At 52.1% G+C, this 27064-nt stretch overlaps 2 protein-coding genes across 3 annotated transcripts; one reads left to right on the forward strand and one right to left on the reverse strand.

Annotated features, from left to right (window-relative positions):
- Nucleotides 1-1371: 1371 nt before the first annotated feature.
- Nucleotides 1372-12340, reverse strand: LOC112985682 (fatty-acid amide hydrolase 1-like). 2 transcript variants are annotated; one of them, XM_026104498.2, is made up of 15 exons: nt 12003-12340; nt 10569-10682; nt 9715-9858; nt 8855-8988; nt 7528-7734; nt 7066-7106; nt 6151-6275; nt 5791-5916; nt 5312-5409; nt 4628-4727; nt 4286-4326; nt 3555-3594; nt 2359-2467; nt 1824-1969; nt 1372-1730 (listed from the first exon to the last, which is right to left on the reverse strand). In XM_026104498.2, exons 1-15 carry the CDS (start codon nt 12189-12191, stop codon nt 1602-1604), a joined length of 1743 nt encoding a protein of 580 aa, XP_025960283.2. In that variant the 5' UTR covers nt 12192-12340; the 3' UTR covers nt 1372-1601. The 2 variants fall into 2 exon arrangements, with proteins under 2 accessions (XP_025960283.2, XP_064372238.1); XM_064516168.1 differs by lacking the exon at nt 10569-10682 and adding an exon at nt 10715-10837 and having other exon boundaries at nt 12003-12141.
- Nucleotides 12341-12365: 25 nt separating this feature from the next.
- Nucleotides 12366-25943, forward strand: LOC112985252 (vitamin D3 hydroxylase-associated protein-like). Its single transcript, XM_064516167.1, has 16 exons — nt 12366-12485; nt 14195-14431; nt 15157-15270; nt 15954-16094; nt 16913-17046; nt 17737-17943; nt 18537-18577; nt 19488-19612; nt 19882-20007; nt 20338-20435; nt 21016-21115; nt 22192-22235; nt 22750-22789; nt 23699-23807; nt 24265-24410; nt 24926-25943. Exons 2-16 carry the CDS (start codon nt 14225-14227, stop codon nt 25898-25900), a joined length of 2607 nt encoding a protein of 868 aa, XP_064372237.1. The 5' UTR covers nt 12366-12485; nt 14195-14224; the 3' UTR covers nt 25901-25943.
- Nucleotides 25944-27064: the final 1121 nt, after the last annotated feature.

Raw genomic sequence — 27064 nt, forward strand, 5'->3', positions numbered from 1 at the left:
TCATTGGAGGCCTTCGCCTAAGGTCTCCAGACAGAGCATTTCCTGGCTTAGGTCCACAGGCCATCTCCATCGCTTGTACTCTTGCACCCTGACACCTCCATGAGAGGCAAAGACTGGTTAAATCAGCAGGGCAATGCAGTGCTCGGCTGCTCAAGAGTGTGTTGCTTGGGCCGGTGTCCCACCAGCTGAGGACAGCACATGGTGCTGCCTGTCCTGGGACAATCTCCTACAAGCTTTAACTTTAAAATGCAAACAGAGAATGAGTACAATCCCCTCTAGCATTTTTTGGGTGGGCAGCGATGCCTTGCAATTGTACTGGGGGAAAAACCTCTCTGTCAAAGGACAGCTCTTTGGAAGTTTGTCTTTACATAGTATTCGGTCGTGGGCTGCCTCGAGATCCTTTTCTGTCTCCTTCATTAATGCCTGCTGATAAAGAATCAGGGTAGGACAAACTCCTCTAGCCAGCCCTTCAAAAGACCCCATGCTTTTGCATGAATTGGGTCTAATGACAGTAAATAAATAAAGAAAAAGTTTTCCTGCTAGAGGTCTGTTATAGCCTGCCTGTGACATTACCACTTTGGGAAAAATCTTTGGAGCTCTGAAGGGGAAGAAACATTCATCTGGCCTCAGGCCCTGCTGGGTGCTGGCTGGCCATTTGCCACGAACGCTCAAGAGAGATATTCCTGCTCTGCTCTGCGGCCAAAGCTGGGATCAGTGCCTTTCCCCGGCACCCTGGGAAAGCTAGAGCAGCGGCAACCCTGCACTGCCAGCTCTGGGGTCAGCTCCTGCCAGAGGCTGGAAAACCCAGACGGAAAACCTGGTCTGGCTCCCTCCACCAAACGGAGTGGGGAGCATGCAAGGCTGAGCATCCCACTGGATGCCCAGAACTGGCACACTGCTTACATGTGCAATGCAGCGGGCTGAAGTTTATACCTCCACTGTGGGGAAAACAAGAGGTGTTTGTTCAGACTGAGGAGCTAATAACCACTCTGGGCATTTCCCCTGTGTGCTCCTGCCCAGCTGGCAGGTGGGTGCCAGCAGCTCCATGCCGTGGGAAACTGCCCAGCTCCCCTCTGCTTACCAGAGGCTGCAGTTTTGATCTCCAATTGCTGATCTGTAGCAGGGGAAAATACTGAATTTCTTCCCCATGGAGCAGCTTCTGTGGAGCAGAGCCCTCAGGGAGCAGCTCTTTTCCTATGGCAGTATGAGCAGGAGTCTGAACAACTGAGAAGCCCGGACAAAACCAGCACCCGTCCCTCAGTTTCCCCATTTACAAGATCATGTTCTTGCACTTCCCTGGAGCATGTTGAGAGGATTACTTAATTCCCACCCAAAACACAAATGCACCTCCCTCCCCAGAATAACAGACTCTTTTCAATAATGAAAAAGATTGTATTAGGGCAATCATTGAGAAAGCTCCACCTATGTGGAGCATGCCTCAGTTTCCCCTTGTGCCCCAAAGTAGGCAACCATCACAGCTATCAGTGCAGCCTCATGGGTGGGAAAGAGTCCTGTGAGTTAATTTAGTGAAACGATGGCTTGTGCTGCCGTTAGCACTGGTGGGTGCTGCTCTGATGCTGCTCTCAGTGAGCATGAGGGCCTCAGAGGAGTTTGTGCTTCTCCTGGGTGAGCTTCTCCACTTCCCGCATGAACCGGAGGCACAGCTCCTCCTGCCACGGCAATGCCACGCACTGGACGGCTATGGGCAGCCCCACGCTGCCGCGAAAGCCCTGTTGTAGAAACAGAGTGGGGTGAGGGCAGGGAACGTGTCTGCAGGATGGGCTGGGGATGCCCACGTCCCTCGGGGACCTGGTGGTACTCACCTTTGCCAGGATCCGGTCCCACCAGTCCTGGAAGTGCCCTTTGTAGCCCTTCAGCTCCTCCTCATCCTCATCTGTCACGGTAGTAACGGGGACCACTCCGGCAGGGAAGTCCAAGCAGTTATACAGGATGGTGTAACTGACTGCCACTGCAGGAGAGGGGCGAGCTCACAGCACTAGCGTATCATGGGGAAAAGCCCCCCATGTCTGAAGGCTACTGTGGCACATGAGTTATGGCAAATGCCCAAAGCCACTTCTAGTTAACAAGTCATTTGCACTGAAAAGTCAGGGGCTACGAGAAGCAAATCTTGCCCCTTGGCTCTCCCATGCACCAGGGTGGTTTTTGTGGGGCTCATCCAAGAGGCTGGACCTTCAGCATCCCCAAGAGCTGAGCTCTCCCCACCACTGAGCAGTGCCTTGGAGAAGCTAGGGGTGAAGGGCAATATTTCCCATTCAGACTGGTGCAAGTGCAGCAGGAGGGAGACACTGGAGGTAAAGCATTAAGGCTGACTACTCCTGCATCCACAGGCAGTCCTACCTGAAAGCTTCCCAGGGTAGCCGACAGGAAGAGCAGGGCCCAGAATGGGGCAAAGCATGACATCCAGATTCAGCTTTTTCCACTGGGCAATGAATTTGTAGCGAGACTCCTGAGGAGCAAAAGCACTCCTGATCAGTGGGGCAGAGGTGCTGCCACCCAGCTGCCAGCCCAAAGCTCTCCTTGGGCTCCCAGCCTGGCTCCTGGCCCTTCCCAAGGAGCAGCCACCAGTTCTGGGGCAAGCTACATCAGGCCTGAGCCTGATAAAAATCCAGCAATGCTTTGCTGCTCAGCCTACAGCCCTCCCTGCAACCAAAGCACTCATCCCTGCTAAAACAGGAGGGGCAAAGAAATCAAAAATTAAGCATTAATTCAAGAAAAGGAATGTGTTTAAGTGTGGCCCTAATTTTTAAGTGTGCTTAGACCTTGCAAATCCAAGTGGAATCAGTTCAGGAATGACATATGTTCCTACCTAGTGAAAATGCAGCCATTTCTGTGTGATTCCACTTGGAAAAACCTGCTCATATGTCTACCTTTAAGCAGGCAGACCCTCAAACCATCTCTTTTACTTGCTGCTTTTCCTGTTAGAAGGCAGGGCTCAGATCCTGCCATCTTCCTGGAGCAAAGCAACAGAGCTGAGATCACGCAGGATTCACGAGACCTGCCAGGGTGGGCAAGAAGCTCACGGGACTCCTTTGCTTTTGAAAGCTGCACACCATTTTTTACAGGGCAGAAGTTGTAGCCTTACAGGAACAAGTGTGATCCATGGAGATGGGCCTGGGGAGACCCCAGCACTGTTCTCCTCTCTGCCACTAATCTGCTGGTGACTTTAGGCAAACCAGTCCCTCCCCTCACTGCTCACCTGGTCTCTTTACTGTGTGGTACTGGAAAGAAGCAGCAGCTCTTACCACGTATTTGTACACTGTCTGGTGCACTGGCACCTGCTCTGCTCTGGGATCTCTAGTCGTCCCTACCAAAATATCATCAGCTTGCAAGATGCAGATGCCGATTTTATTATACTTAAGGGGCAAACAAGTGAATGAAGATCTACTAGACTGGCATGTTTCACCCTAAAACCATTTAGAGTCTCAGGCTGATGGTGACCTGATAACTTCCTAATCTTGGTGGCCATCGAATCCACCTCTTCCCAAAAAGACAAAGAGAGAAAGAAACAAACACCCCAAATAGTGATACTTTACCTCAATCTCATGGTGAAGACTCCAGAGGTCTTCCACTGTGCTGGAAAAGGAAGCAAAGCATCTCAGTCTTTATATCTATTTATCAGCTTGCCACAGTCCCTTTCAGCCTTCCCACTGAACTGTCAGAGCATCTTCTGCCAAGTGCTCTGTGCTGAGAAATGCAAGTACCTTCAGGGGAACAAGCGCCTTCTTTGAAGACTGGGACTCTTCTTCTAGAAGGCCATGTTGGATGAGACAGACTAATATTTTGATGCAGGGACAGTCTTGGAGGCACAGCACAAAATACAGCCTCTCAGCTATGGAAATAGAGTGCTTTCTTTCCACTGGCAGCTGAACACTGGCATCACAGCAGAGGAGGCAGGTCTCCATTCCTGTGCATTTGCCTTTCATTCTGTCTTACGTGGCCCCTACTTCATAACCTGAGGGATGCATCAACCAGTGCTGAAGCTAACAGCGTATTTCATGCCTGCAAGCTTCATCTAATTTGTAAGGAAGAGGCTGTAAGGCCCTGTCCTTATTACCATCCTCAGTACTAGAGCAGTTTGTCAAAACCTGAGGCGCTATGGTATTGGCATAAACTGCTCTCAATTTGCTCCCACCATTGCCTCATATGTTCTCAGATGCACATGACTGTGCAGTATCCCTAATGTAGAACACACTGGTGTCTAATTTTTAAATCCAGAAGAGAAACCCAAATCTTCATGCCTTTTCTTAGGCTTAGACTTACTCACTTTACTCTCATGCTTCTTAAAACACTTGACAATCGGGGCATCTGAGAAGGAGAAAGTCATAAAGAAAAGAAGTTACATTAATTACAGCCTTGTCCTCCTAGACAGCTCTAGCACAAATACAAGGTGTTGACTCGGTGCTCGAGCAGGGCTTGTGGATTTTCCCCCAAATGGGTACAGGGGGAACAGAAATGGCACCACTCTGGTTTAGAGGAGATGTATCTATACACAGCCAGGAAGCAAAGCCTCAAGCCTTCCCTGCAGTAAAGCCTCATTCCAATTGGAAACAAGTTATTGACCACCTATTGCTTGACTCCATCTATGCTAGGAAGAAATGGATCTTACGAAGCGTTTCGTAATCCAGGACAGGAGAGTTTTTAGCCAGTCTGGTGTCCTTGACAACCACAAGAGCAGCCCCATGCCGCTTCTGTCCAGTTCCTCTTCGCTGAAAGGGAAAAGGGTGAGCAGCAATTACAGTAGATCATCTTTTGCATGGCCAACCCCCTGAACAGTGTATTCAAGTGACAGAAAAGTTTTCTCCATCCCTCTGGGTTCCCGATTCCCATGCTGTTTGGGCATTTATAGGGTATCAGCTTCTTACTTTGATCTGTCACATGCTGGTAATGCTCCCAAACGGCCCCAAGGTTCAGCTGAAATGCTTGTCTGTAAGCTCCCCCCGTAACTCTCAATAGGTATCAGCCACTATGCACTTCTAATGGGTCTGCTTCCCGTATCTGGACACTGGCCTCAGACACCCTGAATTGGGGAAACTGAGGCACAGCAAGGTTAAACTCACACAGGACTCCCAAACAATTCTGCAAAGTCAGGAACCAAACCCAGCTCTACCTATTCCAGATCCAGCACCCAGATAAAGAGCAGACCTATTTCCCCTTCTCACCTAACTAGCACCAAACTAGACCTAGATCTAATTCATCATTTGTTTGAGAAACCCAGACACCCCCCGCCCCCCAAGGGAGGATTTTCATCGAAAGGCACCGATCACGCTGAGCTGTTCCAGGCTATACTTACAATTTCCTAAAAAATGAGGCACCCCCATCTGCAAACAGTCCTCTGACGCATAAGTTAAAAATGAAGTGGTTGATGTTATCGAGCTTGAAAGGCACCAGCTGAAAGGACAATGGAAGAGGAGTCAGTACTGCAGACACAACAACTGGATGAGAGAAGCCATTTGGCCTTGCAACACCCTGAGCTGGGCTCCTTTCAGCCAGCACTGAGGATTTCTTGACATGAGCCTCCAGGAGAGCCTCCAGTGTGTGAGGCCACCAGGTCCCCCCATCCCAACCATCCCTCCCACTAAAAATGCAGCTTTCCCTTTGAGCAACAATTGATGATTCAAAAGATACGGGATGGGCTTGGCTCCTGATTCCCAAAGAGGCCTCAAGGCACAAGAACTGTTCTAAAACCCTGCAGTGGGTGACAGAGAGCATGAATCTGCACTCGCCATTTCACTCCTGATCTTTGCGCAAGGGGTTAAAGTAATGTCCTACCGTGTGACCAGCATCCTCCAAAAGCTGCTTTGTCTCCCGAACAGCACGTCTCATGGCAGGGCTCGGCATGGTGAAGAAATCAGTTTCATAGTAGCCTATGCGGAGCGGTTGCGTGCTAGAATACACCTGCAGAACAAGAAAGTGCTCCAGCTGGAAGGGTGCCAGCGGTGTCGGGAGCCGGCAGTATGCTAATACCTCAGGGCACGACTGGAAAGCACTAAATTTCTCACCCACGTGCCCACCCACAGCATGTGACAGGCTGGAATGGGTCCTGGATGGCTCCCGTGAGCTACTGGCATTCTGAGACTAAGCAAAGGCAGCTCTTCTCCAAGCTCATCCTCCCCCTCTGGAGTCCTTTACCTCTTCCTTGAAGGGAAGTGGGGGCACCGTGCTGTCCAGGCTGAACATGTCCTCGCACAGCAGCGCCCGCATACTCAGCGCCAGGCTCTCCACGTCTTTTGCCATTGGTCCCACCGCCGCAACCACTGGAGGAGACCAGGAGAGATCATTCATGGTTGGGGGGCAGGGGGTCTTTCAAGGGGGTGCAGAGCTTGCACAGTGGATGTCCTCCAAAAGCAGGGCCCCTAGGTATCATTTTGACCCAATCTGGCATTGGCAACGGTTCCTCTTTGAGAATCGGACTGGGGACGCACACACAGCCCTTCCCACCAACAGGGCTATGGCTTGCTGCAGCAGTGGGAGGCAGGGTGCAGCCCACCCTGCTCAGAGAGCACCATGTCCTGACCCAGGGGCACAGTGTCCTTGCCAAAACTCTGCTCCCACTCACTGCAATGGCTATGGACCCAGAGTCGCCATCCAGTGATGTGTACCCAGACGTCTTGCCCAGAGACTTCTAGTTTCTGACCAGACAGGCTCAGAGGAAAAAGGGTCCTCCAGCTGGCCTGTAGCCTGAGCTAGAGCCGTGCATGCTCCAGGAAAACCAGGGCACTTGGGCCTTCTGGCCATAGCTATACAGTTCAGCCGAGTGCAGCTACAGTGCAACACCCTGCCTGTTCCTAGGGCACATCTCAGGTGCTGTACAACTGTCCCTATTGACATCCAAGGCAGAGCAAGTCTCCCAAGGAAGACTCCCATGCCCAGCTTGGCTGCCTAGAGTCATCTGCGTGATGCCACATAGGGCTGGCTTTTGGAAGGAGTCCCTGGAAGGGAACCTTCCCTCTGCGAATGTGTTGGAGAAGGTCCCCCATAGCCAGCTGAGCGTCCTTCCCATCCCTGCCCCACTCCCCTCCCTGGAAGACAACCATCAATTCCTACCTGACTTCTGCCCAGGGATACCAGAAGTGACTCCTTTCTTGCTGTAAAGTAAAGACACACAACATACAGCAGCTGAGCAGTTTTCAGAGAAGGGAAAATCTTCAAGCATTAGCAAGTGCTAGTGAAAGCACTGCCCTTCCTAAGCAAACACGGAGGTCAGCCAAGGAAGGGCTGAGAGAAAGGCAAGGAGAGAGGGACCCAGTCAAGGCTGGAAAGATTTATGCCCTGTCAGTCAAGAATGATCCACCTTAACACGGGGACAGGAAAGTCTCCCCTGTCTCTGTTCTGGGGGAACGTTCCTCTTTTCGGAAGGGTGCCTCCCTCCGTACAGGCCCCAGGAAACGTCTGGGCAGGGGGGAGAAACGAGCCCTGCCCCATTCCCGAGAGAAGCAGGAGCATCCTGGCACAGTCAGTGGGGTGGCGGGGTGGGTCTCACCTGTGCAGCTGCATTACTTGCAGTACCTGAGTCTTTTCCCGGTGGGTTTGAATGCACAGATCCCACAGAAGGCAGCAGGCAAACGCAGACTCCCTCCAAGGTCTGTCCCGAAGCCCAGAACAGACCCCCCTGCTGCTACGAGTGCCCCTTCTCCACCGGAGGAGCCTCCGGGGGTTCTGGTGTAGAGCACAGGATTGAAAGTCTGGCCAAAGATTAAGTTCTCGCAGTCATAGCTAGAGAGAGAGAAAGAGAGCGCTGATGAAGAAGACCCAGGCCACAGGCTGGCTTTAAAAGCCTCTATAAATAGGCAATTCATTAACTGTTACATTGACATCCCTTAGGCCTAGAGAGCTTCCCAAAGCTCCTAAGACCAGCATTTTCATGGTGATTCAAGAACTTGAATTCACTGCCAACTAATTTTAGTGCCAAGTCATCCCCAGACCAAGTCCCTCTCAAACCTCTTGAGAAGACTCCCCATTCAGGCAGTCCTGAGGGCTGCTGGCCATCTGAAGCAGCCTGCCCAGTGCAGGTCTGGGCCTTCCTATGGTGGGAGGGATGGCAGAGCACAAGCCCCGGTTGGGAATAGGCTGAATGCAATCTGCAGTGATACTTGAACACTGGGCTCCCCCAGGAACCACTGTAAAATCTGATAATCCCTGGGGCAGGCCCTTTTGTGTGGCATTTTCTTTTTTTTTTCCTTTTTTTTTCCTTCTTCTTTTTTTTTTTCTTAAAAAAAAAAAAAAAAAAAAAAAAACATGGCCAGTCATTGCCACAAAAGTGCAGAAGGCAGTTCACAGGGGCTGAGCAATAGTCATCCAAGGAGGAGCTTTGCCAGAGTTCACTTGGCAGGACACGTGGATGCTAGTGGGGCAGCTGTCCAGGAAAGCACACCTGACCTCATCCATGCCAATGACACTGAGAGTCGTCTTGCCAGCCACATCAGGAGCTTTGGCGCGCAGGATAATTGAAGGTCGTTAGCTAACTAGAAGAAGCTAACTAGCATCCCCCTCCACAAAAGTGCATTTGCATTGGCTAGATAACAGAACTACCTCTGAGGGTTTAGTTTGATAAAAAGTAGTTTAGAAACACCCAGCACAGGAAAGAAGGGCAGATTTCTCTTCTCTTCTTCTCCTCTTTCGTTTCTTTATTTCATTTGGAATTATAATTAATTTTCATTCTGAGTAGCTTTAAAACTTAGAAAGACTAGGGAGGGGGAATAGGTATCATCATTTAAAAAGAAGGGTGAAGTGAGAATTAGCCTATAATTGATAGAAACCGTCACGTGAGACCGGGGAGTGAGGAATCCCACCACCGCGAGGGAAGGGAGCAGAGGGCAGGCGGCTCTCCACCCACCTGATGAGGGACTGAGGGACGTTGGTTTTCACGAAGGGAATTGCCCCCTGCCTCTTCAGCACCTGCACCAGCACGCTGTCCTCTGCCACAGGATTATTGATGTTACTTACAAACCCTATCGTGGAGTCGTAGCCCTGGGAACAGAGGACGAAGAGGTTTCCAAACGGAGGTCTGCAGTTTTCCTCAGTGGTGTGGTTTTTAATGTAAATGCAGAAGGCCTTTTAGGCACCCAAAAGCACCTGCTTAAATACATTGTGTTATTTATAGAGGTATGTGCAGGCACCTCCACTACTGGTTCCCCTGGTGTGTATAGGGATGTCACATGGACAGAGAGACTGAGGTCCCCAGGGGAAATGGTAAGTGCCGGAAAGCTGCTTTCAAAGTCGCTTTGCTCACTCCCTGGCTGACCTCCCGTTTCCTCCCCTTTCTCTGCTCAGGGAAGAGGTCACAGGGCTCTGGCACAGCTGTCGTGGGAAGGATGGTGCTCAGGAACTGCACTACCGGCCGAGCCGCACATGGGACCCGCCCTACACCACCCTGCCGTGGACTGACAGGATGTTCTGGAGAAGAGGAAATACCTAAATAAACCGGAGTATTGACCTGCAACCAGCAGTTCATGAGCAGCTGGTGAGGACGCCCCCATCCAGCACACACACACAGTGCATTTGTAATAAATCTGATCAGCCTTCTCTGTTCGCTCGTGCAGGAGATGGGCAGCAAATCCCACCACCTAGCAGGGCAGGGGCACCCTGCGTCCGCTACAGCAAGTGCTGTGGTGCAGCCAGACTTGGAGGTCGAACCTCCTCCTACCGCGAAACCCGAAATCGTGGGGACCTCGGGACACGTGATGCTGGCGGTACCTGGCAGTTGATGGAGTCCTTGATGCTGACGGGCACCCCGTAGAGCAAACCTGGCTGCCCTGGCTGTGCGTCTCGCTGGAGCTGGGTCTCGCTTTCCTGCAGGTAGTCTGTGATGCAGTTGGTCTCCCTGGTGATTTGGAGGGCCTGGGGGAAACAGGCAAAGCCCAGGGGTGAGGCGCAGCCCACACTGTTTCACAACCACTGTTTTGAAGAGGGCATCTGCCTCTTCCCCTTTGCCCACCTCCTCATTCAGGCAGTTTTATATCAGAGCAGCCCTTTGCACCTCTTTACATGATGTTTTAACACCAAAATGCTTTCTATATGCAGGGGTACGATAGCATTGGCTGGTACAAATGGATGTGCCTCGATGGACACTCAGCCTGGCAGGATGCAAAAGGCTGTTCCCCTGATTGGGCTTCTGCTGTTGCATAAAATAATAACACACAAAGTGCAAACCCAGGAGGGATTGAGGCATTTTGGCAAAATTAGAGAATGAAACCAAACACTGAGTCTTTGAGGTTTTTCAACCTACTTAGACATGGAGGGGAGGGGAGACATACCAGCATCCAGCAACTTAATAAGTATAGCTTAAAAGGTATAGCTTATACCTGCCCCCAAATACATAAGGGCTTCCAGATGCTGTGCTTGCTGCCCCCCTTTTCTCCAAGCCAAGACCAGAGCTGTAGCAGCCAGACATCCAGATCTCCTGAGCTTGCAGAAACATGCTGAAGGAGCCCGTGCTACCTGGCAGGCAGTGGCAGCTCAGCAGTGTCTAAACGAGGCAGTACCCCCCACTGGGCTTCTCCCAGCAGAGCCAGTGCCAGCTCCAGCTAGATGCTGCCCATGCTCCTCACCTTGCCCACGTAGGCGTAGAAGACGTGCTCCGGAGAGAGAGAGCCATCGCGGAGTTTCCTGGTGAGCTCCGGCAAGGGTAGAGAGAGGATGGAGACCGTGTCCACGGAGGGATGCTACGGGAAAGGTTGGACAGGGAATGACTCACCCCTGCTTCGGCTGATGGGCCAAGGGCTCCGCCTCTCCCCTTCGTGCTCATCCTAAAAATATTTGCCATTCAGGGGCCAAATGATCCTAGTCCAATGCCTGCCTCAAGACTGCAGCCCTGCTCCTGGTGAGTATGGGAGAAAACCCGCAGAGTTAGTACAAATCCAAAGTTTGTGAACTCCCAGCAGACTGCTCTTACCCCACACCTGCTGTTCAGGAGGAAATCTTCACAAAACCTTGTTCAGACAGGGGGGCTCTGCTCAACGCAGTTTTCCCTGCTGAAAGGCATGAGTGCTGGCCCTGTTTGTAGATGCTGCTCCAGCCAGGAATGAAATCGGCCCTGGCGCCAGCTCTTCTCCTGGCATCAACACAGCAGCCTAGGGAGCACCTCGGCTCGGAGCACAGGGGTCATTTTTGAGGCAGCAGAAAGTTTCCTGCTGCCTTCTGAATATTTTGAGAAAGCGGCAAACCTCATTCCTCAAGCTGGGCTCCGAGCCCAAGCAAGTGTGCTCATACCATCGGTTGGGCGGTTTGACAGGACCGCAGCCTGCCCAAGAGAAGCAGCACACACAAGCTGGATTTGAGGACAACCCAGCTGGACAGGAGCAGCTCCCTGCCTCCGCAGCATCACCCCTGCCCTGCAGGCACAGCTGTCGGGCTGTGCAGCTGCACTTTGGTCTCTGCCTGCAATATATTCCCTCTCGCCTCTTCCTGCCACCTCCTTATTAGCCAGGCGGAGCATTTTACCGAGGCGGAAGAGGCCGGGGAGCACTAACAGCACTCAAATGACAGGCAGGAGTTTTTCTCCTCTTGCATTGAGTTACTTCTTGCTGACACCTGCTCTGCTGCCCATCGCCCCCCTCTGCTTGGAGAGCCCCATGCAACCCCATAAAGCTTTTCCTCCCCTTTTCTGCTGCACTCCCCAGGGGGGTTTCCACTGAAGGGGGCACCTGCATTTCTAGGGGGTGCAGGGACACACAGGTTTTAGGAGGAAAATCCCCCTAATTAGGAGGCAAGCCCTCAAAAATAAGCCAGGACCCAATTTCACCCCCGGGCAAATCTCCAACACCACTGCAAGCTCCACGAAAACAGCCCGGCCTCCCACCTGCCCAGCAATTGCCCACTGGCAAAGCCACAAACCCACTGCCCGTGAGAGGGGCTCCATGTCCACCACCCCCTGCATGCTCATGGGAAAAGGACCACTTCAGGCCAGCCGGTGAACTTATGCAGGGTGGGCGGAGGTGGTTTGCCCCTCTGCAGCCTCCCCCGATGAAGATTATTGCACCCACCTGCTTCCGAAAGCCCAGCGCAACTTTCTCCATCCGTGCCAAGCCCCGATCGTGCCTCTGCCGAGCCTCCTTCACCTTCTTCCAGAGCCCCCTTCGCCGTCGCCACCGCACCAGCAGCAGGAGGCTGGCGGCCGAGCAGCAGAGCAGGGTGGGCAGGAAGGGCAGAGGAACCCACGTGGTGGACACCATGATCGCGACCGGGGTGTCCCCTCTCCTCCCACAGCACCTCCGCACCCACGGGGACTCTGCCTGCCCGGTCAAGGCCAGCCGGCGGCGGATGGGGAGCAAGGGAAGAGGCAGGCAAAACCTGGGAGGGATCTGCACACAGGAAAGGGCTGGACTCGCTGCAAAGCGAGTTAGCTGGTTTGCAGCTTTGCAGGCGCAGCCAGCGCACGCAGAGAGGAGATGGTTTCGGAGCAGGAAGGCTCCTGTATGAAATCCCACCCCTCCTTCTACGCTGCTGGGTGGTTCCGCTCTGATAAGGTTTGTGTTGCAGTTTCCTAACGGAGGCTCTGACCCTAGCAGTGTGTGCGTCTGTCTACGCCCCTCCCTGCCGTTCACAGCCAGTGCTCTCCGGGGATGGCCTTGGCCATATCGAAAGAGCAGAGAAGGTTCCCGAAAGTACCTGGCTCCTGTGTGTTTCCTGAACCCACGCAGCTGTGGGGGAGAAAAAAACAATTAATGCCCTTGGCCTGTGCCCTGCAGTGTTCACGTTGTTGCAGGCGGAGCATGGGAGAGGCAAAGCACGGGTAGTGCCTGTGCTTTGCTAAAATCCTCAGTGTCCAGCCCGGAAAGCTGGCATCCCTGCTCCCCTAGGGAAGTGCTTGTCTGGGCTTGCAGTTTGGAGAGAAACACCAAAATGATTTCTCTTTCCATGGGTCTGTCCTAAAAAAAACCCTCATTGCTTGCAAAAGTTCACGCCTGAGTATTTCAAGCTGTCCTGTTTAGATGCTCTCTATGGGATCATGGAAAACCTGGTGGGAAGGATTTGGGAGGTTTTCTCTGTCCCCCTGCCTCCCAGCAGGATCGGCTGTGCCTAAGCCATCCCTGGCAGATGTGGTGCTGAGCTAGAGAATGGGATGGTGGGCGATGTGCCCCCAGACCTGATTTTCCTGGCATTACTGTCAGGCCACTGGCTTTGCTTCAGCCCTCAGGCCATCAGGGCTCCCCTGGCTGCATCCCAGCAGCTGGCGAGACACCCTGGCTGAGAGGGAGGGAAATGCCACGCCGCGCATGCACAGTGTCCTGGGACTCCCCGCGCCAGAGGGTGTTGAAACCATGTGGACATTTGACAACGGAAAAGCTGACACCCATGATGTGAGAGGCCGTCTTCAGCCAGGCGTGGGCTGTTTGGGCGAGCAGCCCTCTCTGAACTGATGGCTTGCAGCTTCTTGCTCTGTCTTTGAGACATCTCCCTGTTAATTTGGGTCAAGAGGTAATGTGCAGGAACAGCTTTCATTTCCCAGCCACTGTTTTATTTTTTTCCTTTTCCCTTTTTTCCCCCACTCTGTTTGGCTGTGTGGTTTGGAGGGTTAGACAGCAGCGGGAGCTTCGATGGGCACCACAGTCCCATGAAAATCACTCCTGCACCCTCTCCCCACCACCAGCCCAGCTTAAAACCTCTCCTATGGGAAAGATTTCCAGCTTTTCAGCTTGTCAGAAGGAAGAAAATAGAGTAGGAGCTTCGAGCCTGGTGCGCGGGTCCCCCCAGGCACGGCTGCGCGAGACCCCCCGTCTCCCCTCTCCTAGGCAAAGCGTATGGGGGATAGATCTGGGGAGGGGATGTGCCGTGTGGGATGGTGGGGAGCCCCAGACCTCTGCGGGAGCGCGGGGAGCCCCGAGTGCCACGGTGCCCTGGCCACCACCGCCGGGTTCCAGGCGGCGGTTGGAAGCGGGCGGTTGGGCACTGGTGGCACCGCCGGCCTGTGGCCCCGTGCTGGGGGACAGCCGCGATGTGCTCTGGCGGGGGGACACCGCGGGGGCCAGTGTGAGGCCTGGAGGCACCGATGCGCCGTGGAGCCAAGCCCCACGGCCTGGCCAGGAGAAAGCGTCCGGGCCCCCCTTTGGAGAAGTGAAGTGAGTCCAGCCTCGCTCCCCACGGGTCATCCAGCCTGTTGTTACTGGGAAGCAAGTCCAAGCTTCACTGAAAGCAACTAGCGGCCTCTTTTCCTTCGTTTCTCCTCTCCGTGTAGGTTGCTGACTCGTGAGAGGGCTTTGCCGCCATGATCTGTGAGAAGGTGAAGCAGCTCCTCTCGGGGTTTGGGGATAACCCCTGCTCCGTCCCTGTCCTGGTGTGCAGCTCCACCGCAGCCCTCATGGCTCTCACCTGGGCTGTGAAAAAGCTGATGAAGAGGAAGGTTGTCCGAGCGAAGCACCACGCAGAGGCCCTGGAGCAGATGGAGAAGGCTGTCCAGCAGTTCAAGAAAGAGGTAATGTCACATTTAATTCCTTTTGCCCCAGCAAGAAAATGGCATGTTTCAAATGAGGTTGTGGACATATGTTCAATTTGTAGTCACCTTTGACTGCAAAAGATGCTACTCCTCCTCACTGTGCCTCCAGAGCTCAGCCAGAGGTATGGCTGGTTGCTCCCTAATCTGCTTCAGGATGGAGTATCTGAGTTACCATAAGCAGGTCGAAGGAGTTGTTTTTGCCAGCTTGGTGGACTCTGCTCTGAAGTGTATTAGGGAGCACTCACGTATATCCTCCACCAGCAGAGCTGAGGGGAACTGGCCTGGAAGAGGACCTAGACTTGCACAAGCTCCTTTGCTCAGCCCGTGTCTCATGCTCCTCATCAGGGCACCTGCTTCTCACACACTGGGGAATGGAGGGGGGTCCAGAGCTCACTAACTCCATGCATGCTGGAGGGAAGGTATCACTCAGCCTAATGTTGGCTGGATCAGGTCCTAAATTAGTTGCAAATCCTTCCTGCTTCCATGCAGGCTCTTTCCCATCACTCACAGCTCAACCTTCAATCAGTATGATTTTCCAAACACTACTGGCATTGCCACATGCTGGCAGTGCCTAGCACAGCTGGTTTAGCAGCAGCCTAGCCTTTAATAGGGCTGACTCCCAATATGAAACTGTTTTTCTTTTGGGGTTGTTATAAACAGGAGTTCATCTGGGTGAAGTTAAATTGTTCCTGACACCTTTGCAGAACCCAGATGTCCAGAGCAGCCACATCCTGTCACTGCCACTAACAGAGCTGGTGGAAAAACTGAGGGAAGGTTCCCTGTCTCCGGAGAGTGTCCTCTACTCCTACATAGAGAAGGTGAGGGACCAGCCCTACTAGGCAGGACAGGCAGCAGATAAATCCCTGGTCTATAGAGACTCCTTTTCTGACTGTAGAACAAAGAAGTCCATCTCCCTGAGTTTTTCTTTGTCACCTGTTCAGCAGAAATGGCCGTGGTTCCCTTGTTCTGCCTGTGCAGAGGACTGGTACTCTGGTACAGGGACATATCCTGCCTTACTGCATGCCTTCAGGGCGCCTTGCATGCCTTCCATTGCAGCAGGAGCACCAGACTGGAAAGGGCCAAGAAGGACATCTAGTCCAGGTCCCCATAGGGGCATTAACCATCACAAGCACCAAGCTCAAGATAGATAGTGATGTATTTAAAATCTCTTTCATGAGAAAAAACCCTGCTTTCTTCCAAGGCTGAATGAACCTCAGGTATCAATTAGGAAGGTTGTCAGCTGAGGGTGTATGGACCAGATACAGTCCATCAAATGAAGTGCTCAGCTCCTGAAGATCCTTCAAAGGGACCTTAAAAGGGAAACCCTGGGATGGAGCACTTTTTAGGTCAAATAGGAGACAGCAGAGAATCTCCCAGAAGCTAGTGGTGGGTTTTCTCTTCTTGCTAACACATAACCTAAAAGAATAAGCTCAGGACAGTGAACTGCATGGACTAGAGAGGTGACTGGCCTTTCTCTTCTGTTCTGTGTTTCCATGCTAAGGCCTTAGAAGTCAACCAGGAGGTGAACTGCGTGACAGCGTTTATTCCTAGCTGCCTGCATCACATCTGGGAAATGAGAAACCGGAAGAAAGGGTTGCTCTACGGAGTTCCCATCAGCGTTAAGGATCATGTGGCTTGCAAGGTGTTTCCCCTTGTTCCCTTATTTGGGAAGCTCAGTGTGTGGAGCTAAGAGCTGGTGAGCCGTCAGGGCTGGGCAGAAGTGCACATGCCATGTCACAAGGAAAACTGATTTATAATGGGCTTTTTCCTGTCTCTGCTCACCGCTGCATCCTGCTGGTTGGAAACAGATGCCATAAACCCGAAACTGCTGCCTCCCTAAGGCAATTCCCTCCAGCTCCAGCTGTAGGCAAGGCACTGAACTACAGTACTGATCCCTCAGTTCCCAGCCCTGGTTACCTCTTCAGGAGGCAAATTTTGCTCCCTGGATTGATGCCATTTGCACTGATTTCAGTGGCTACCTCACCATGGTGCCTATCTCCAGTAATCATGTCTTTCACGAGACTCCATGGCAACTGCCTTTCAAACCCTCTTCCTCCAAATGGTCCCACTCCAAAACCTGGTGTCAAGCATGTTCCGATGGGACTGGGTAGGAGCAGAAAGGTGAAGGGCTCAGAGCCATGACTTTACAGCAGGAGGGAGGACTGACATGCAGAAGCGTGGGACAGGGAAGAGTGTCATAGTGTTTAGAGTCACTTGAGCCTGGGATTGGGAATAAGGGAAAAAAGGCTGATTTGCATCTGACTGCAGCTACACATTGCTGCTAAAACTTCCCTGGAGTGTCAAACTTTTTTTTGGAAAGAGCCTCGGGCTGGAGACATGGTTTCCATGTCTCCATGGGCCCAACCCTCAAGTTGGATCTGCAGGCTTGCTCATTAGCAGCTGTGCTGTATCCCCACTTTGTATCTGTAACGAGTTTTGTGTCTGCCCTCTGGGTTCAAGGGCTATGGCTGTGTCTGTGGTTCGGGACAGAAGCTCAGCCTCCCAGAGCAAGAGGAGAGCGTGCTGATGAAAGTGCTGAGGAGCCAAGGAGCCATCCCCTTCGTGAAAACCAACACGGCACAATGCATGATCAGGTAATTGGCGGGACCTCCTCCCCTAATGGTGGCCATGTCTTGTCCCAGGCTTAGCCCTGCAGAGCTTGCCCTAGGACGTGGTCTTGGGGGTCGGTAGAAATTGTCCCCTGACTCCCTGAGGCACTGCTGAGACCTTTGCTTCAGGAAGCTGGAGAGGGGCAATGGGGAAGAGTGCAATTCAGTAGTTGCTCTGCAATACACCAAACACTAATTTCTCTATAAGGTTTCACAGGCCAGGCAGCTTAGACTCTGTCCCCGTCCTTAAATTTGAAGCCACCTCAGGGCCTACCTATTGGCATAACCGTGGTTCAAGGTGCACCCATTTCTGCCCCTTACACTTCTCTGTTTGGCCACCCTGTAGCCACCGACGCTCCGTCATATGGATGCAGCTGAGCTGAGGGCAATAGCAAAGGGCCAGCATCCTCCCTCCCTCTGTCCTCCACTCATGAGCTCTGTGGTCCCTCCTGGGTTTTGTTTTCCCCTGTGCTTGCACTGCTGTTGGAAGAGGGACCAAGACTCAGCAGCAGCAGGCTTGTATTGGCCAAGTTGTCCATGTTATCCACTTCTAAGCTACCCAAGTTGTTCTCACCCAAGTGAACTTACCCACTGAGTGAGTGCTCCCCCATCCTCCACAGCAGGGATGATAAGCAGGTTCCCAGTGACTGACTTGTCCCTTTTGATCTCTCCCAGCTATGACTGCAGCAATGCTGTTTACGGCCAGACACTGAACCCTCTCAACCACAAGAAGAGCCCTGGAGGCTGCTCTGGAGGAGAGGGAGCTCTGATTGCAGGGGGAGGCTCCATCCTGGGCATTGGGTTGGATGTTGGCGGCAGCATCTGCCTGCTGTCCAGCTTCTGCGGGCTGTGTGGGCTCAAACCCACAAGCGACAGGCTCAGGTAGGTGCTGGGGTCTGCCCTGCCTACCCTGTCAAAGTCTGTGATTCCTGGCTGACATTTGCAGACTAGCACAACTGAATTCCTGGCCAGCCCCTTGCAGGGTGAGTAAGATGTGCTCAGCATGCTCTTCTCAATTCAGGAAGAGATGCCCTGAATGAGCTTGGTCTCAAGAGCTGCAGATGGGATGGATGCTGTCCAGCCTTGCCCTCCAAAGCCAGGCAAAGGGCTGGGAGAAATCACGTCGCTCAACCAACCCAGAAAAGCTGACATTTAGTCTGGAAGAGACCACCAAATGTCCAACCCATGTGTCTTGTCAGCCACAGAGAAACTTTACAACCTTTAGGTGACGAGCCACAAAACAACCCAGTGACCGGGGAAGCGAGAACAGGAGCAGCTATGGGTGTTGCCAGTGTTTGAGGGACCTGCAGCAAGTAGGGTTCCTAGTGGCAGCCCTGCCCACAAGACTTTCTTCTTGATCACAAATCTTGAACAACTTCCCCAGGGGCAGGCTTTCAATCTCTGTCTCACCCTTTGTCCATGAGTCCCAGATACTGTCATTTGTATTTAAAAATGTGTTTCTTTCTCTTCCATAGTTACTGGGGAGTTAGTGGTCCAGTGCATCCCCTCCAAACAGGTGAGTCAGATTCTGGGTATGGAGACCTCAAAAGCAAGGAAGACGCTTGTTACTGGTGCTGATAAAAAGCTTCCTCAGAGAACAAGGATGTCCTGATGGCTTCACGGCTCATCTTGGTCAGAGGAAATTGCCATCTAGAGCCACCAAGCTCTCTGGCTTCCTGCTCTTCATTTCAGTCAATGGGAGTCAAATCCTTGTGGGTGTTTAAGGGTTAATAATTAAGGTCTTCGGGGCAGGAATTAGCACTCATAGCACTGAGAACAACACCCCTGCAGCACCCTTTTTATGCCTCTCCCTAGCCTCAGTCACCTTTGGAATACACTCTGAAAGCTGATTTTTCCTGCCTTCCCATGTGTTTTTGCAGTCTCCATTTAAACAATGAAGAGCAGCATTTAGGCTGTGATGGGCCAGCTCTTCCCACCAGCATTGCCTCTGTTCTTTATTCATGTCCAGGACAAGGGAGAAGGAAGCACCTTTCCCTGCCTGCTTATTGCAGAAGAGATAATAGAGATCAGAACTGCCAAGGGCACAGAGCATGTTGGTCCATAGGCAATGTCAGTTTTGTCACAGTGGGAGCGGAAAGCCCTTCTCAGCCCCGGCCAAAAAAATGCATATCAGCTTAATCAGCAATATGTGGACACACATATGCAAAAAATGATGTTACCAGAGGCCATGTAAAGTGAACCTGGAGGCTAGATCTCATGCACCTAATATTTCCTATCTCTGTTTGGTAGCTGCATAATAAAAGATCATCTTTGATGGTCATGGGAGGTGGGAAGGAGAGAAAGAAAAAAGGATGATCTTGTGTGTTAGCAGCACATCCACCCTTAATACATCTTATGACCTTTACCAGCTTAGCTGAGGAACAGATATTTGGCCTAGAAACTGTATATATTTTTCTCTGTGGCAGCTGCAGGTGTGGTGGGGCCGATAGCAAGAGACGTGGACAGTCTGGCCTTGTGCATGAGGGCACTTTTGTGTGAAGACATGTTCTGCTTGGACCCCACCGTGCCGCCCATCCCCTTCAACATGGAGGTAGTTCATTAAAGAGTGGCGGGTCAACACAGGGAAGTAATGCTCGTTAGGTTCCCACCTGAGCCAAAGTCCCTGGCACCGTGGGCAGAGATGCCTGCAGCTATCCTGGGACTGAACTCCTCAAAGACTGAGACAGACCACAAGTATTGAGGGCAGAAGATAGTAGGAAGGATGGAAGAGAAGATAATGTAGAGGTTAGGCTCTGGGTGGAGTTTTCACCTTGGGCTTCTCCCCAGCCAGTCTCCAGCTCCTTGTCCTTGTCCTCACAGGTGTTTAGCAGCCCCGCTCCCCTTCGGATCGGCTTCTATTCCCTGGACAGCTACTTCTTGCTCCCACCCTGTGTGACTCGGGCTGTCCACGAGACCCGGCTGCTGCTTGAGGAGGCTGGACACACGGTAGGTTAGCTAGGTGGGCCCCTTGGGTGTGCGTGAATGTGTATGTGCATTTCTGTCTATGCTTTCCTTCTCTTATTGGACTCCTCAGCCAATTTTACCCCACTTTGACAGAGACACTGAGGTCTCCAAGGTAAGAAGGTCTCAAAGGTTTCATGGATATAGACTACCAAGAAGGGGAGAAGGGAGAAGCTCCCGTAATGATCCCCCAAGAGAGAAGGGTGACGGGTATACTCAGCCGTTTATTAGACACCAGAAAACCCACCCCCCAGAGATAGGAAATCAGCTCTTATGAGCTCTGCTTACCAAATTTCTGTCCTTTTCCTCTCCCAGATGATCCCCTTTGTCCCTCCCAGCGTTGACTATGCAATGAACAGCCTGTTTGTGAAGGGGCTCTTTGCTGACAGCGGCTCTGATTCTGCATACATGTGGTATGGCTGACACACTCCATCCCTACCTCTGTACCCGGGACAAGGGAGGAAAGGGTGCTGGGTGCCTGTGGGGAGGGGGGATGGCTCCCGGCATTGCAGGCTGCAGCACATCTGATGCACTAAAACATCAACAGCAACAACATTACTCCTTGCCTTGCCCCTTTGGGCCAAATTCAGATGTCTAAGAGCAGCCCTTACCCAGATGAAATGTCCCACTCCCTGGCTCAGTGTAGACAGGTAGGATGGCTAGATTGTTACTGCAGCCTGAGTGGGGACAGACAATTAGTTTCTTCCCCATTTAACTGCCTCCCCTGCTTAACCATGAGCTGTTTGGTGAGACTGAAGTCCCAGAGCATGGCGTCATAGAGGGCTTTTCTGAGTGGGAACAGAGCTCTGCCTCAGTTTCCTGCTTTGCAACACTCAGGGTGGCCAGGACATGATGGGACTTTCCCAGGTGGCGGCTTTGCTTGGTTGCAGGGTTTCTGCTTGTGCATTGGTGTCAATAAATCAGAGACTGAGACCTGGTTCACAGTCAGCAAAGGGCCTGACTCCTGCCCACCTCCTTGTCTTTCCCTCCAAGCAAACTGGACTCTCTGGAGCTGGGCTGCAGCCACCCCATCCTCTGTGATGGGCTCCCGACTGCGCTAAGAAAGATCCTGGCTTGTCTCATAAAGCCTCTGGTGAGTGGTCTGGCATTTAACACATCCTGGCTGAGTGCAGAGGGGCTGCTCAGGTGCTGCATGTCTCCCAAAAGAAAGAGATGGTGCTGGGTCCATCCCAGGGCTCCTGAGTTACCCTGAGGAGCACAACAGCATCAACAAAAGGAGAATCTGGATGCTGGGGCTGCCTGGCTTGACCCAGCTGTGTCGGCACTGCAAGATGCAGGGGTGGTGGTGGGCTTGGACCAGCGTGGCCCCACACCCAAGTGAAAGGTTGGTCTGAGGTGAAGCAATAACCAAAGTGGAAGCAGCGTGGACCCAAAGGCAAGCTCAAATCCTGTGGTAGCCTGACAATGTGGACTCCACTTTGTAGCCAGTGGCCCAGGGTCAGACAGGAACTGCGCAGCACAGCCGGGGTCCTCTGAAAGCGCACTGACTCCCAAGCCATGGGATTGTGCCTCCCTCTCCGTGCTCACTTCCAGACATTGATGCTCTTCTGATGACTCAGAATCATCAGCTCTGAAAAAAGGCCTGTGATTAAGCTATTCTGGGAGTAGTAGAAGCCTGGGGTAGGAGTTGAATGGTCAATGTGGGGCTCAAATTTGTCTGAAAGGCCAAAGCAAATGTCTTTCTGGTTATTGCTAGGGGCAGCCTTCAAAACGGGACAGGAATTTTACTTGGTAGTTAGAGCTGGTGCATGTGGGCCGGGGTTGCTGCATCCTCAGTTCTGCCACTGGCTTCACTATGGCCTTTGGTCAAGGCAGATCATCGCTCTGTGCCTCAGCTCCCCATCTGCAAAGCACAAACCCATTTCAAGTTCCTGGCTGTGATGCACAGAGCAGTAGCAAAGGCAGTGGAAGAGGGCAGCACTCCAAGGAGCCAGGGAGGCTGCAGAATGGTGCAGGGGGTCTGGTGTTGGCATGCTGGTGGCTGCAATTGGAGAAGGTGCACAGGAGCCAAGGACATGAGGAGAAGGGCTCGGCATGTGGCATGGAAGGAGAGCTTGGGGATCAAGCCCACTTACTGCGGGACCAAACCCACAGCCCTGTTGCAGCCACGGCCATCCTCACCTTGTCCTGCTGTTCATTCCTTTGCAGTTCCCCTGTTTCGCCAGCTATTTGGACATGCCGTGTGGAGTGCGGTAAGAGCCTTTGCAGGGATCAGACCCTGGGGTGGGGACGCACTGCTGCAGAAGGGGGCTTTGCAGCATACTGCAGAGCAGAACAGCTGAGCACGAGTCCTGGTCAGTCCCTCTGCTTGGGAACAACTGCTCTGATGGGTGGATTAGCCAGATGGCAACTGCACAAGTAGCAGACTTACAGACATAAGAGCAATTGTAAGACTGGGGTTTCCTTTCCCTGCTGGCAGGAAACACAGCCCCAGAAACTGCTCTTGTAATCACTATGTGGCTACAGAGCCACAATAAACGTGTAGCGACGAGTTTTCAGCTGGGCCCGTTCTGCAGTGTGAGGATCAGGTTAAAGAGAGTTTTGCTGCAGCACTTCTCAGCATACCTGCTCGTGTGCGGAGCAAGTGGCATCACTGCATTGCACATGCTCTGACTCCTTCCCCAGGGAGGCATGGTGCGGACTGGCCCCTGCCTAGCCATGTGCCCGCTCAGTGACCAACACAGTTTTGTGTTTGGCTCATTGCAGGTCATCGAAGGAACTCGCAGACCTCCACACTGCCATGATGGTAACGGGACTCCTTGAACATGATGAAAACCATCCCTGTTCCTGAGCGAGGTTGTCTCGCCACTGGTGTGATGGCTGTTTGACATAGGTCCTCAGGCTGCTATGTGCCGTCCACAGATAAAATCCTGGTCCCTGATTTCTGTAAGGTCTCCATCCATGCAGGAAACTGTGTGCTCTGAATCCCAGGTGGCTTCATGCTTCTTGCAAAAAATGCAAAATTGAATTTTGCTGCTCCATAGGGGACAGTTTTGCTGTTACAGCCGTGGGAAGGAAACGATTTCCTAGAAGCCAGCTTTGTGAAGTAGTGTGTGTCTCTGTCAGCATCAAAGATTTTGTCCTCAGTGGGAAACAGCCAAAACTCTTTCAGAGAAGTGGAAATTATTGGTGACTGGACTCAAACTTATGTCCCTTTTTCCTAGTGCTTGCAGTCAACTCATGTTGTTCACCTGTTTGCTGAGAGCAAACACCCTAAGGCTTCAGTCACTACCCCTGGTCTGCGTGTCTCTAGTATTGTTCCCAGACAGCTGTAAGTAACAGGTTACAAATGGGTGCAACATACAGTGCTGTCAGGGGCTGAGCATGAGAAATCACTTGTATAGGGAATATCTTTATTCTAGTTCCTGCTGAGGTGAAAGTGAATTTGACTCAAGAACACTTGACTGAGGGCAACCCAGACATAAAATAAATGTCCATACTGATTGCTTATGTGCTGCATAGAGCCATAGGATTGTATAGACAGGGGACAGGCTCCTGAGCCCTCCCTGGACTGAGTGATGTGGTGGGGCTGGTCTGCACTTCTCTGCACCCCTCTCATCACCTGTGGATCTGGCAAAGCACCACGAGCCCCAGAGAGAGGAGGAGGCTGGTGCATCCTGGAGTCCATAACAACATCTTGACTCTCTCTGGCCAGGTTTATCGCTGGGAATTCATTACCCGATGGAAGAACCTTGACCTGGATGTTGTACTGTGCCCTGTGCTGGGACCGGCCTTCACCTTGGGCTACTCGGAGACAAACGTTGGTAAGCCTCAAAGAGCAGGTGATGTAAGGACAGGTTCAACTGGAAACCCACCAAACCCTTCTGGAGGTAGAGAAATCCAAGAAAATCCTTCTGGAAGCCCTAGCTTTGTTTCCACGTACCTCAAGCCCTCCCCTCTCATCCTGCCTATAGGGTTAGAGGACACCTCAAGGGGTGACATTAAGGCAAAGTGAAAGCTACTGGGAAGGTTTCAAGGTGGAGGATTGAAGTGATAAATTAGCTGATTCAGCTGCCCTCTCCTGCCGATGGTTAATACAAGCCAGCACAAGCCCCCTATCAGGAACTGCTCCTCGCTCTAGGATGTTCTGCTTCTGCTTGCATCGTTTGGATGCTTATGTTTGAAGCAGCAGGATATGAGTCCATCTCAGAGTGTTTTTGGCACACCACAGGCCTTACACGTGCCCCAGGATCTCTCACTCCTTCCCCCCATCTTCCCCAGACGGTCTATCCTCCACCATGTTGTACAACATCCTCAACTTCCCTGCGGGAGTTGTGCCCGTCACCATGGTCACAGAGGCAGATGAAGAACAGCTGCAGCTTTACAGCAGGTACTTGGATGAGCCCTGGGACAAGAAGCTGAGGAAGGTGAGAAAGACGGGTCCTTTTCAGGGCTTGGGTAGCCCGGGGTAATCTTATTGCTCCAGAACTTGCTTTGTCAGGTCTTTGCTCTTCTATTTGCCTTCCTTTGCTGAGGTGTTAGTGCTAAAGGCTTGGCTAGTCTGTCTTTGGCATGTTATAGCCTGATCCCATTGAGCTGGTTTGGTAGCATGGTCCAAACACTTTCAGCCAGAGCCTTCACTAGTATCTCCTCGCAAGTGTTTGCTGCTGGTGACACTATAACTTGCTGGATTTGGGACCACTTGGGGTCCAGATTGACTGCCAGAGAAGAAGCCACTTCTACCCCCTTCTAGAAGATGTGGCCCTGACTTTCTCTTTCCCTGGGAACCCTGGGTCAGGACCGTGCTCCTGTGTGTAGCTCCTGCTCTGTGGTATTTTCATTAAGGTCCTGGAGACCTTCCTCTACTGGAGCCTGGAACTGTATTTGATCTTCAGCCTTTGGGCATCCTCTGTCATGCTTCTTTGCTCTCCATCGGTTTTAGGCTGTGGAAGGAGCCGTGGGGCTGCCTGTGGCCGTCCAGTGTGTGGCTTTACCATGGCAGGAGGAGCTGTGCCTTCGGTTCATGAAAGAGGTTGAAAGATTGACCTGTGAGAAGAAACAGAGAACTGATGCATCTGGGGCTAACAAAGCCCAGAGACATGGACTAAGTCAGGCCCTACTGGGAGCAGCCTCTGTGGCTCAGCAATCCCAAAAGTCAAGTAGCACATTGCCAGATGTGTCCAGCATGACCAGCAAGGCAGAGGAGTGCCCAACATTGCAAAGAACAGCCTTGCAAATCACCCTTGCAGGGGAGCTGTGGGATGATGTGCAAACAGTTGCTCTCCAACCAGACATGAAGAGTGATAGGCAAATATTGTCATCCCAGCCTGAAACATCAACACCAGTGTCCTGGCCAGAGATGCAGAGTGATGTGCAAATGTTGTCATCCCAGCCTGATGTGGCAACAATGGTATCCTGGTCAGATGAGGAGAGTGAAGGGCCAATCTTGATTCACCCACCTGACATGAAAAGGGACCTGCAGCCTTGTGAGCCAAAGCCTGATGTGCCAACACAGGCACCCCGGAGAGATGGAGAGAGGGACCCACAGCCTGGTGAGCCAGAGCGTGATGTGCAAGCACAGGCACCCCAGAGCGATGAAGAGAGGGACCCACAGCCTGGTGAGCCAGAGTGTGATGTGCAAGCACAGGCACCCCACAGGGATGAAGAAAGGGACCCACAGCCCCATGTGCCAGAGCTTGATGTGCGAACACAGGCACCCCAGAGGGATGAAGAGAGGGACCCACAGCCTGGTGAGCCAGAGCGTGATGTGCAAGCACAGGCACCCCAGAGCGATGAAGAGGGGGACCCACAGCCTGGTGAGCCAGAGCTTGATGTGCAAACACAAGCAGCTGAAGGTGACATGTCAAGCGAGGACCAAAGCCAACCGATCACTCAGGTTAAGCTCACTGCTCTGTGATGTGCAAATCTCCACTTCCCCCTATATGGAAATAAAACTTGGAATACAACTCAGCTGCTGTGCTGATCCTCCTTGTCACTGCTGAGTTCCTGTGCCTGTGAAAAGTGCCAGGGGTTCTTTAGCAACACCCAGACCTCGCAAAATATCTTTGAGAAGAGACATTCCCCCTCATTTGGCCTATTAAATTATGGGGCTTGTTGGCTAGAAGAGCCTTTGAGGGCACTGGATTTTATAAGTGTTTTTTTACCCTTAGCTGACTGCTCCATATGTAACATGGAGCAGCTATTGCATGGCGGCTTGAAGGGAAGTCAGGAAAGTGTTGATAGGAAGTCAGGAAAGTGATTAGCAGTGAGGTGCCCAGGATGCTGGGACCCTTTGGGAGATCCCTAAGATTGCTTAAAGCTTCTTAAGCAAATACTGCAACTTGCAAACACGCGGGGCAGGGGGCTGGCTCTGAAAACCTCCTCCTCTCTGCACAGGTGGGAGAGTGGGGACTCCTTTCTAGTAGTGACTGTGTCACAGCAACCTGAGTCCAAGCAGCTTTGCATTTCATGTGAACATTAAAAAATAAGAAAATACAAGAGTGAGAAAGAAAATTTAAGTGGCTGAAATTACTCCTGTAGTTGTTTTACACAGCTGAATGAAGATAATTGTATTGGCAATTGTGAGTGATTACAGTATTATCTGCCATCAAAAAAGTTATTTTTTTGAATGCTAAAGGAATTAATGATACATAAAACTGTGCTTAGATTGAGTGCATTCATCAGCAGAAATGCCTCATGTTGGCACTGCTACACTGTAATTACTCCAGCTGCTTGGAGAGAGAAAGAGAGCAGGAGATATGGGGCTATTGTGGATACTGCCAAAGATTTACATACATTTACATCCTGAGCAACTCTGGTGTTCAAGGAGGGGGAGCAGAGCCAGGCCAGCAAAGCAGGAGAGGGGGTACAAATTCGACCGCTTGTTTTTCTTTACTGGTGCATTTCAGAGAAGAGAATAGGGGGTCATCTCTGGGTTTAAAACTTTCTGGAGTGAAGCCAGCATGGAGAAGAGGGTGAAATGCTCCTGAGCATCGCACGGTGTGAGCCCAGTCTTTATAGGATGCTGCCTCAGGGTCTGTTGAATTGATTAAAACCATTGCTGGGGTCACAAGCAGTGGTG

Source organism: Dromaius novaehollandiae, chromosome 8 (assembly GCF_036370855.1).
Source record: "Dromaius novaehollandiae isolate bDroNov1 chromosome 8, bDroNov1.hap1, whole genome shotgun sequence".
Lineage (NCBI taxonomy): Eukaryota > Metazoa > Chordata > Aves > Casuariiformes > Dromaiidae > Dromaius > Dromaius novaehollandiae.

What these genes read in the sequence shown, in the direction of transcription:
- LOC112985252 (XM_064516167.1), top strand. Translation starts at nt 14,225, where the DNA reads ATGATCTGTGAGAAGGTGAAGCAGCTCCTCTCGGGGTTTGGGGATAAC. An exon ending in ACGGCACAATGCATGATCAG is followed by an intron (nt 17,047 to 17,736) that starts GTAATTGGCGGG and finishes GATCTCTCCCAG; the next exon opens with CTATGACTGCAGCAATGCTG. An exon ending in GGGACAAGAAGCTGAGGAAG is followed by an intron (nt 24,411 to 24,925) that starts GTGAGAAAGACG and finishes CATCGGTTTTAG; the next exon opens with GCTGTGGAAGGAGCCGTGGG.
- LOC112985682 (XM_026104498.2), bottom strand. Translation starts at nt 12,191, where the DNA reads ATGGTGTCCACCACGTGGGTTCCTCTGCCCTTCCTGCCCACCCTGCTC. An exon ending in TGGAGGATGCTGGTCACACG is followed by an intron (nt 5,410 to 5,790) that starts GTAGGACATTAC and finishes TTGTCCTTTCAG; the next exon opens with CTGGTGCCTTTCAAGCTCGA. An exon ending in CTACCCTGGGAAGCTTTCAG is followed by an intron (nt 1,970 to 2,358) that starts GTAGGACTGCCT and finishes CCTCTCCTGCAG; the next exon opens with TGGCAGTCAGTTACACCATC.